Source organism: Brassica oleracea, chromosome C9, assembly GCF_000695525.1.
Source record: "Brassica oleracea var. oleracea cultivar TO1000 chromosome C9, BOL, whole genome shotgun sequence".
NCBI classification, from domain to species: domain Eukaryota; kingdom Viridiplantae; phylum Streptophyta; class Magnoliopsida; order Brassicales; family Brassicaceae; genus Brassica; species Brassica oleracea.
The window spans coordinates 14,760,419-14,772,292 of NC_027756.1; the positions used below are offsets into that span (position 1 = coordinate 14,760,419).

An 11,874-nucleotide genomic window follows, 5' to 3' on the forward strand; every position below is an offset into this window, starting at 1 on the left:
TTTATTTGATTGGTCGCATGTGTCTTCAAACCTTGCGCGAAAGTCCATTCTTGAGCTAACCTTAGGGGCTGTTCGTTTCTCCATTCAGATGAGCCATCTGGTTGAAGATGAGAGTTTTGTTCGTTTAGGCATTAAAAGTACAAGTCATCTGGATGGCTCATCCGAATGAGTTTTAAAAATTTAGGCTTAATTTTGAACCAGATGGCTGATCCAAATTGGATCATCTGGATGGAGATGAGTTTGTCAAAAATGGTATAATGTCTATTATATTGACTTCATCCAAAACCGCAAAAACACGTTTTCTCGCCAAAACCGTAAAAACACGATTTCTCGCCAAAACCGTAAAAACGCATTTTTCCGCCAAAACTGTAAAAACGCATTTTTCCACCAAAACTGTAAAATTACGTTTTCCCACCAAAACCGCAAAAACGTGTTTTCCTGCCAAAACCGCAAAAAACGTGGTTTCTCACCAAAACCGTAAAAGCGCATTTTCCTGCCAAAACCGTAAAACACGGGTTCTCGCCAAAACCGTAAAAACGCATTTTCCCGCCAAAACTGTAAAATTACGTTTTCCTGCCAAAACCGTAAAAATGCGTCTTCCCGCCAAAATCACAAAAACGTATTTTTCCGCCAAAATCGTAAAACGTGTTTTCCCGCCAAAACCTTAAAAACGTGTTTTCCCACCAAAATCACAAAAACATATTTTCCTCTGAAACTGCAAAATTTGAGTCCATGATGCTATTACCATTGCTTTCATCTTTCAAATTTTAGTTTTATAAAATTTTGAGTTTCCACTTTGAATTTCTACTTTGAGTTGTTTAGAAATTTATTCAAATTTGAGTTTGCATTATGAGTTTTATTAAAAGTTATAGCTGTAGTTAATTTTAATGCAAATTTAAATAAAAATAAATAAATTTATATGAAATAAAAATTTATAAATGTCAAAATGCTAATTTTAAAATAATTTCAGTGTAAATATATTTTAGACTAAATAAAAAAATTAGTATAGTTAAAATTAATATCAAACATATCATTAGATCAAAACAAGGGTATATTTGTAATTTGTTTATTACATTCATATAGATGGAAATGAAAAACAAGAACTGAACATAAAATCCATCCAAATGACTCATCTAGATGGCTCATCTGGATAGAGAAACGAACATCTCCTAAAATCTGGATGGATCATCTAGATGGAGCAGTTGGATGAAGCAGTTGGATGGAGATGACAAATGGATAAACGAACAGCTCATTAATGCTTTCGCAGCTGTTTCCTCTGGTGTGAAGGTTCGGTCTTCAAAGATTAGCGTACTGCGTGTTGTCCAAAGGGCCCAACAAACCCAAGCACTACAAGAATTTACTAGAATAGCTACCGATTATTTTATAGCTAGGAGACACAATCCGTAGCTAAAATTGGGCAGGCAACGGATAGCGACAGATCAACTCCTTGGCCTCATCGCCCACGCTAAACGTAATCTGTAGCTAATCTATAGCCAGCTAGCGACAGATTATCAAGAGCAATATTCGTAGCCAATAGTGACGATGTGGCTACGACTTAGTCTGTTGCCAACTAGTGACAACTTTAGCTACTGATTTCTATAGCTATGAGGCTACAAACTTTAGTGACAAATCTCTCCTGGCAAATTTGTTGCTAATATGGTCACAAATTTGATTACAAAATATTTAATTTTCAATAAACAAATCAAACCATATTTTTCAGGCATTATTATTTGTAAAACAGATTATAATAAAAACCAAAATTTTTGATACATTGTAAACTTATAGTTGATCTTGTAGTCTACAAACAAATGCTTAAATCTAAAAAGTGCAAACTAGACAACAAAATATAAAAAAATATGAGAAAAAGATTTCTAGTAGAGATCCTGTAAGAATTCAAAAACAATGTGCCTTAGATTGTATCTAGATTCATCTACTTGTTGGGGAAGAATCGTAGCTCATATGCTCGTTGATACAGAGACATGTAGATGGAGAGCGGTGGGTGAGGCATATGTACTGGCACTTTGAATCCCCGAGCTTCACACATAGCTATCAACTGCTGGCTCATACATTGACTCTCATAACAAGCTTGACGTGGAAGAACAGCTGGTGGTACACGGTACTTGACTAAACCAGCAGTATATAAGCATCACTAGACAAAAAGTAATATGCTTTATCAGCAACATGTGGAATTATAATAAAAGACATGATTGCTCACTAAGAAGATCAAGATTTAAACATAGCTACAAATAGTATCTGAATTTGTAAATACATACCTACAAAGAACATTTTCGTTGAAATATATACGAGTATCCCCAATCATCCGCCGCACAGTGAAGCTTCGTCGACACCACCAGCACTAGCTTCCTCTGGACCCTAGGATCTCCAGATCCGGCGTTGATGGCCTCAGCTCCACCCCCACCATCGTCTTCTCCACCTCCACCATCTCTTGTCGCTGGTGCTTCTTCCCAGGCTTTTCTGGTGATTCTTCTGTCTGCCTCCTCCGTCTGCTTAGCTGCTAAGCCTGCTGCACTCATGCTTCTGAAGAATCTTAATACACTGAATCATAAACAAAACTGAATCTGAGAAAGAGAGAGAGAGAGAGTAAGAGACTCAATTGAACCTCCATTCCTAGTCTTCTTCTAAAGCTTCTCAAGTCTTCTTCTTAATCCTTGGAGTTGTTTCACGGTGATTGAGGAGGAGACATAGAGAAGAGTCTTCATTGATAGAGATGGAAAGAGAGAAACATATGAGAGTGATAGAGAAAGAAACGGACACAGATTAATAAATCTGGACCATTAGATTCGACTGATCAACGGTCCAAATTTGTAATCCGTACACTCCCTTTCCAACCAATAGGAAGCACTCACGATATTATTATCTTTAGTGTTATTTTGGAGCTAAACCCAAAAGCACTTGGGAGGGAAATAGGAAAATAGAGGCAATTAGTGAAGCCAAAAATATTTAGGAGGGAAATGTGTGGAGGCAAAATAATTAATGGAGAAAAATAACATTTTTGATATAAAAATGAAAAGGATATTTATAATAACCAAATTCATACATTTTAATAGTGAAAAATAAATTTCACCTAACCAATTATAATTTACTAACCAAATTTTTATATTTTTAACAAATTCTAAATCACAATTCCTAAAAAATATAACCCTACACCATAATTCCTAACTAAAGTAGTTACCAAATATTTTCATTCTAACATCACAAATTTAAACATTTTTAGTATAATCTAATATAAATTTCTAAAAGAATATAATTTACGATATTTTTAACAACTTCTTAAATATAAAACCTTTAACCCTTAGCTCCAAACCACAATCCCTATACTCTAAACCCTAAATCTAACACAAGTATCACCAAACACAATAAGCATATAATATTTGAAGTGTCACATATACACATGCATTATTTTAATTCAAACATTACTAGTATCGATCATATGCCACAAGTGCAAATTTCAAACATATAACACATACATATCAGTTAGATACATAAATATTTATAGCATGTTTTGCCAACAACAAAAAAAATTGGCGACAATTTATTTCTCGCTGGTTAGTAGCTATTTAGCTCGAGAATGACTATAGATCATATTCGTAGCTAGATAGCAATAGATCGCTACGGATTAGCTACAAATTTAGCATTTTTTTATTTAGTCGCTATCCGTCGCAACTTTCATCGCTAATAATTATGGCTACGGAAATGTTTTCGCCAGTCCTTCGCTATTTTCAATAATTCTTGTAGTGAAGGGAGGATGTCTCCTGATCTTCCTGATGGAGGCAAACCGATAACTTTCCTAAACTCCTTGATTGCATCCTTTAAATTCTTGTATGTGGCTATGTGAACCACTCTGTGGGTTGGGATTAGCTCCCAAACCTTTCGCGCATAAGGGCAGAAGAAAAAAAGTATGCATTGCAGTTTCTACAGCTTGACATCTCTTGAAAAAGGCTTCTGATTGAATACCTCTACGTTGCAGATTTGCTCCTAATGGTAGAGCGTTCTGAGTAATTGACCAGAGGAACTCTAATAGTTTCGGGTCGGTTTCTGAGTGATTGACTAGAGGCACTTGCATAAATTATACTTACCTAAACTCTCATAATTCTATATGTGTGTATCACAGTAATAAAAGAATTTTTTTCATTCTAACATTAAAAGACCTAAAATATTTGATTAAGTATAGTTCGATTCAATTGAAATTAAAATGACTTTTAACCAACATCAATAATAGACAAACTGTATATTAATTATGTTTTCCACTAAATGGTTTTCAAATATTTTTCGAGAAAACATGCATCGTGTATTGCGTACTATGATTTGTTTAATTCTCTTGTGATTTTTTCTTTATTTCTCTACGGTGTAAGTTCAGATTTTAGAATAAACGTTTGACAGCTGAAGAACCTTACTCATAATACAAAGACAATTTGCTATGGATTATGCTGAAGAACCTTTGAATAGTAATCGATAGAGCCAATATCATTTATTAGTTTTCAATGTACGCGTTTAGTTTTGATCAAAACGTTACCTACGAAATCTATATTACATATTTGCGTTATCATAATATCATTACTTTATAATCATGAGGATTGTTGGTGTTTTTTGTATGAAGAAATGTTATATTGGGTCGTAAATAATTTGGTATGTATGTATTAATATCCTAGAGATAGATAATATTACACAAAGGTTTGGCTAAACTCTTTTGTAATGATGACAAATCGACAATTAAAGGGCTAAAAGATTGACATACAATATTCTAGTGGCTAAGGTTTAAAGGGTTCTACACCCAGATCTAGTGTTCAAATCCCAAACTATGAAATTTACTGCAGATTAAACATTCTAAGAAGTCCAGATTTCAATTCCAGAGAAAGCAATTTATTAAACAATTATGCAGACTACGGAAGAAATGTTTACAAGGGATCTTCAACATAGTGCAAGTAAATCCAGTCATGCGTGGATCTTCATATGACGGCTCTTGTGATACAGTTAGACGTAGATCCTCATAAGGCAGGTAATATTATTGGTTGTCGAATCGTTTATGTAATTTTTATCATAATTATAAAATCATAATAAATCAGCGTTAAAAAAACAATGTCACTTTGTAATTAATACAAAATTAAGGTTACAACTTATTAAAAGATACTCGATTAGTATATTAACACAATATTTTTATGTATCCATAATATATATAGATGATATTTTTATTATATATATATAAAGAAAAAAAAAAGTCTCCGAATCAAAAAATTATACAGATTTGTATACGATAGGTGAAGAAGAGCTGGAAAGGCAAATATAATATTTGGAGTGGATTTTGTCAGAGACTGCAACTATATATTTATAATTGGTTTAGCATTTTTTTCCCATTGTCCAAGTTTTCAGAAAATAAAATCGGAAAGATAATTTCATTTTGTTCAAATGTTTTCTATTTACTAGATAGCCAAAATAACATTATTAATACAGATTTATAGTTTTAAAAATTATTTAAAATAACATTATTAATACAGATATTAAAACAATTTATCCTCTCTGGAAAAGTGAGAAAATTATTTATTCATTGTTAATAATCAGAATGTGGGCTCATTTCTCCGAATTCCAACTATATTATTTAACTCTTTTTATATAAAATAAATCTCTCTGCACGAAAATCAAATTTATAATTTTTTAATTTGAAAATTTGAAAATTTCAAATTTATGATTTTCAAGTTCCTATGTTTTTAGTACCAAGAGTTTAACGACTATTCTTCTTTTGTTAGTTTTTTGTATAACTATCGTATTTTTATTTTGTGTTATTTATAGCTTGAATTAGGTATGGACATTCGGGTCCTCGGTTCGGGTTTGGATCAGGTCTTGTCGGGTCCAGATTTTTTGGATCTTAGATATTAGGATTCAATAGGGTAATTAGAACTTATCGGTTCGGGTAATCTCGGGTCCTAATCGGTTCGAATCCAGTTGACTAGGAACCGATAATACACACTATTTTTTTGTTCCTAAAAGTTTCGGGTCGGTTTCGGGTCGGTTTCGGGTATTTAGGACTCGAAAACCCAAAAATATCCTAAATCTGTAAATACCCGAAAACCCCTAAAAATACCCTAAAATATTCAAATACCCAAACAATATCCAAAATCTGACCCAAAGACCCTGAAACTACCCATGATTAAATCCGATTACCCAAATTATAAATCTAAAATTGTATCCAAAACTCAAAACCATACCCGAAAACTCGAACCTAGAACTTAAAAAAATATCTGTAGTACCAAAAAGATACCAAAACACCCATATATACCTAATTAAAAAAGGGCATTTTGAGTATTCCATCGAATTTTGGGTTCGGTTTGGGTCGGATCCAAAACCCTCATATCCTCCACAATAAAATCTAATGGAGTAAAATGGCATTACTTGTACCCAATCCAAATCAGTTTTTTTTTAATCGGTTCTTGCTGGTTTTTTTTAGTCCGGATAAAATGCTCAATGCTCACGCCTGGCATTCGAATTCGAAATTTGTATGCGTAATTATGGCGCATGGATTGAAAATGCCATCTAATAGAAAATGGAAAGCACGACACATTATAAAACCACGTAATTATTTGTGTATAGCTAATCTAATTTTTTTTTCTTAGCATCTCATGAATTTAACCGATAGCTTTCTTAAATTTAAAATAGCCATGAACACTCACTTAAGAATTTTACAAAGGGTGCGCAAAACATAGCTACCGCCTAATATTCCTATGGCTGTGTAATGAAATAAATCCTAAAGAAAATTCGACTTGACCACTAATGTTTGAAGATCGATAGGCATTGGTTTGGAGTCGGTTTTTGCAACTCGTTCTTGATATTCTTTTATATCTAGTCTATACTTTATCATCTTGTAAATGACAATCCAATCTTTATCAATAAATTAGAAATTTCATCAAAAAAGTCCTAACGAAATATCATAAAATGTGCAATACTTCTTTTCCACATCATAATCCGTACCTATATTTTTATTCTTAGCCTGTTTAAAAAAAATTGTGAAGACTGTTACAGATTACTAGATAATATATTTTCCTTTTTCTTCTTCGGCCTCACCATCGTGGGAATGTTTCAAATGTCGTCACCATTAATCCCAACATTAATAACCAGGTGACGTTTCATTCTCCCAACTGCTACGTCAAAAGAAATGCGACTCTTATCGATCAAGAAAAAATCAAAGTCTTAACATTATTTTATCTAGACCTTTTCTTGTTATAAAACAATGGTTTGAAAGACCAATATTGAGATTAGGGCTTTCGTATTGTTTTATTTCAGAACTTCACTCTTCAACCTCTGCCTATATAAGTGATGTTTTGTCTATGTATCTGAGTATCTCTCTAGTCACGTAATTAATAATTCGATCTATTATATAGTATCAGTGATTTGCTTCAGTAAATCTGTAATATGTTCCCATAGTAAATATATTGTTTTCTTCGATTATGACAAACAAACCCAATTACCTATTTTATAAAAAGATTAACATAATTTCGTAATGACTTTAAAAAGAACCTTTCATATAAAATTACAGCTTGATTTTTTTAAACTGTAGATTAAGGTTGGTCTTGCATAAATTCATAATTCAACACTTTTTAATTGAGGTCCCAGATTTTTTTCCCAAAAAATGGTATTCTAACGAATAATTCAGGCCAAACTTGGATTAGACAGTGTATACGTTTTTTTCGGGTTAGTCTACTATTTAGTACTAAGTGTGTTGTTCTTGAATTCGACCGGATTAGTCGATATGCCTTATAAAAAAATCAGAGAAAACAAAAATTATTTGTTTTAAACATAAATATTTGCATTAGTATTTTGTTCACTAATTAAAACAATCGATACATCAACAACTCCAAGGTTTTGTTTGTTTAGAAAAATGCTTCAGATAATTTATTTAATAATTTTTTGTATATATAACTAGTTTTTACTATATGTTTTTTTCCAATGAAAGGCTACTCCAGCCTAAGAAGAATCCGAGTCAGCTAACTATGATGGTGGAACTGAGTCAACATTAATCAAAGCTGATGACATACTTCTACAAGCACAAGCTAACTTGTCAGCCATTGTGTTTTTTTCCTTTGGAATGTGTGGAAATGTAAAGTTTGGGAAGAAACGCTTACATCGCAAAAACTACTTCCATATATCTAGTGAACGTCGGCTATTGTGTTGGTGTAGACACCATCTTCACCAGTTGAAAACAATCTGTTGCAAACACTACTTCTGAAAATTGTAGGGTCTTCATGCATTTCATTGCCTAAATCAACGTTTCACATTCAGCATGTAAAAGTGATTGACTTCTACGGTGGCTCCCATCAATATGTTTTTAATAATATTAATATGAAAACCCTATTAGTTAGTATATATAAAGCTCATTAGTTTGCGTAGAATGTGGTTTATATACTTTTAATATATTTTTACATTTCTTTTCATAACAAGAATATGTAAGACCAAAAACCAGACTAATTTCCAGAGAACTTGTATGTGATTTATCTTTTCGCAAATATAATTTAAACATAAGGTCATGTTCTTATGCCGTCCAACAAAATTATTCATATATTATAAGCGTAAGAGCTGAGGCGCATGAACTATTAGCTTTATCTCCTTCCGAAAGGTTAATCAATGACTCCCTCTCTCCACGTCTACATAAACCCTCTTTTTCATTTGGCCTTCCACTCATATGCAAACAAACATATATAAATATAAAATGAAGCCACAAAAGTATTGCATTACAACATAACCCTAACACAGTACATGTCGACTTAGTCTCTCATCTTCCCCGAGAAAGAGAGAGAGAGAGACAAAAAACGACTTTTATTGGCCTATACATATTTCGGATATACCTTTTGCCGATCCTCAGCCGTGCATTATCGATATATATCAATAAGCTGCAAACACAAAATATGGGATTAATGGAGGCAAGATGGGAAAACATAGTTCCATTTATAGCTATGGCATTGATGGAGGCATGTACCATTGCACTCACCATCTTGGCTAAGACCGCATTAACCGGTGGCATGAGCCCTTTTGTGTTCATCGTCTATACCAATGCTCTTGGCTCTCTCGTTCTCCTCCCTTACTCGTTCTTCTTCCATAGAGATGAAAGGTAATAAACGTGCATGATATCTACATGTGTGCGTCTTTCTTAATTTGAGATGTTTTATGATGATATTTATGTCTAAATCATTTATAGGGATGACGAACCGTTCCTCACGAAGCCTTCCGTTGTTCGTATCTTCCTACTCGGGTTTACAGGGTTAGTTTAAATCTCTATTACTAGTTCCATGTATATCATACATGCAATTAAATGTTATATGTCTCTGTTCTTATTTCTCACATATACTGAACAAAAACGAAATAAATTGAGACCATCTTAGTTTTTTTGTAATGCAATAATTATAATAGAGTTTAGACGTTTTAATTAATTATTTTCTTGAACAGGGTGTTTCTGTACCAAAACTTGGCATTTTTGGGGCTAAGTTATAGCTCTCCAATTGTGGTATGTGCCATGGGCTTGCAATCACCTGCTTTCTCCTTTTTGCTCTCTATTGCTCTTGGGTAAACTGATATCTTTCACCTCGAATTCAACTTCTTATTACTCTAAATTATAATAAACAATTTTCTTTGATTTTAATATATCTGGAATATAAAATAATCAGGGAAGGAGGGTTAGGGTGGGAATGTAAGAGAACAAGAGGAAGAGTGATAGGCACGTTGATATGCTTCACAGGAGCCTTTGTAGAAGTTATTTACTTAGGCCCTTTTATTAGACCTTCTCCTTCTTCTTCTCCAAACTCCAATTTCCTCACTACAATCTCACACTACTTGACTTTCTTCAAGAACTCTGACAATTGGGCTCTCGGCTCACTCTTTCTAGCATGTGCCACACTCTCAATCTCCATCTGGAATATCATACAGGTAACTTAATTAACGTCTCCAAATTTTTAAAAAATCTTATTCATTGTATTTGAATATACATGTGCGTATGATACGATCAGTTCTTATGTGGTCCATATAAGTTTCTAATTTTTTTTCTGCTAACTATATAAGTTTATAATTTGTATATTCTTTTGTATATCTATACAAGTTTCTAATTTGTATATCTTTTGTTGGTTTTTGGTATATCAGTTGGACACCGTCCAGAAATATCCTCAAGTGATGAAAGTAGTGTCTGCCTATAGCTTAGCTGGGACACTACAATGTGCAATCTTCTCAGCGTTCATGGAGCCAGACTTAAGTGCATGGAAACTCGAACTTAACATGGATTTCTATCTTATTATTGCCACGGTACATATAAATGATCTTATATCATATGTACTCCTTGATTTGGGATTCTCTAAAGTTAATATATATTTTTATATATAGGGTATATTTGGGAGCATAATAAGAACAAGTGTTCAAGTGAAGTGTTCAAAAATGAAAGGGCCTTATTATGTGCCATTATTTAAGCCATTTGGGATCCTTTGGGCTTCCATTTTCGGCACAAGCTTCTTTGTCAATAGTCTTCACTATGGAAGGTAAGTTACAAATTTTATATAAATTACAAAAGAGAGTCCCCATTACATTATTGATAACGGTTCCTATTTTAATTTCAAGTTTGTCTTTTCAATATAGTATTCGGTTTGGATATTTTGTTTTAGAAGTATCATATAGAAATGCTTCAAAATGAATCAAACATGGTATGTTTGATATTGTTGTGGTTCTAATCCAGATTTTAGCTTAATTTTTTTGAAGTTTTGGTTTAGTATTGATTTTCAGGTTATAATTTGATTGTTTAGATTTAAAATAAGTAAAACAGTTGAATTTTATTTGGTTTTCCTATTGATTGTTGATTTTCTGTTTATTATGTCGAACTTCTTGTGAACAGTGTGTTAGGAGCGGCAATAGCAGGAACCGGATATCTATTGATAATGTGGAGTCAAGTTCAAAGAGATGTTCAGAAGGATATGATGGAGGAAAAAGTTAATCATCAGTTGGATTCAGATGATCAGATAACGCCACTTTTGCTCGGAAATGGTGATGTCGATCAAGTTTAATCCAAAAGGATTGTTTGCAGATTAGTTATAATGTGTGTGTATATTAAATATGAAGGGTAAGTAAATCGAAAGAATAAACAAAAAAAAGTATACCTTGAAAGAACATATATATATTATATATTGAACTCTTGTTGTAGTTCTTTCTTTATTTGCAAGGAATGTATCAAAAAGTCTATAAATTTTAAGGGGATTATGAGTTATACTTTTGATTATTTTATTTTTTTGGTGGCAACCTCGAGTGTGGAGGTTAAAAACAATTTTCGGAGTAGACTATTGTGAGACCCAAATTGATGTAGACTACAGGGTATTAAAAACAGTTAATTAGTTCTCAGGAGTATAAATAAATCGTACCAAAATACTTACACAATCAAACTTAGGAAGTTGTGAGTTTTCTTTTAGTATTTCTGGCCAATCACGTCATTAAGATGATTAACGTTGCTTGAAGAGTTTACTGGTTAAGGCGATTATGATGTTAAGAAAATGTTGTACAGTAAATAAAACTGTTATGAATCATGAAGTGAATGGTCCATAACCTAGACTATACAAGTTCAAGACTAGAGTCCATTTGGAGTTTACATCCAGCCACATGGAAGACTCATTCAACCTTAGTCTTTATGAGTTTGACCATGTCATTATGTAGAGCATCTTTGTAATCAATTCTCCCTTTGACTCCACCTTGTATGAACCACTATATATAGTGGTGTAAGAAATAAGAAAGATACAACACATTCTCACAAATCTTCTCTCAAATTTTAATACGTTATCAGCACGAGACTCTCTCCACCTGAGCAATCCCATCCGCCGGCGATCATCTCTTTTCCAGCCATCT

At 33.0% G+C, this 11,874-nt stretch overlaps 1 protein-coding gene across 1 annotated transcript; it reads left to right on the forward strand.

Annotated features, from left to right (window-relative positions):
* The first annotated feature begins 8,717 nt into the window (after positions 1-8,717).
* Positions 8,718-11,096, forward strand: LOC106317197 (WAT1-related protein At1g60050). Its single transcript, XM_013755048.1, has 7 exons — positions 8,718-9,115; positions 9,203-9,265; positions 9,451-9,567; positions 9,669-9,927; positions 10,138-10,296; positions 10,375-10,526; positions 10,877-11,096. The coding sequence occupies exons 1-7, from the start codon at positions 8,913-8,915 to the stop codon at positions 11,043-11,045; spliced, it is 1,122 nt and encodes a 373-aa protein (XP_013610502.1). The 5' UTR covers positions 8,718-8,912; the 3' UTR covers positions 11,046-11,096.
* The last annotated feature ends 778 nt before the right edge of the window (positions 11,097-11,874 follow it).

Coding starts and splice junctions, on each gene's coding strand:
- LOC106317197 (XM_013755048.1), top strand. CDS start 8,913: ATGGGATTAATGGAGGCAAGATGGGAAAACATAGTTCCATTTATAGCT. Junction 9,116..9,202: donor TTCTTCCATAGAGATGAAAG/GTAATAAACGTG, acceptor AATCATTTATAG/GGATGACGAACCGTTCCTCA. Junction 10,297..10,374: donor TCTATCTTATTATTGCCACG/GTACATATAAAT, acceptor TTTTATATATAG/GGTATATTTGGGAGCATAAT.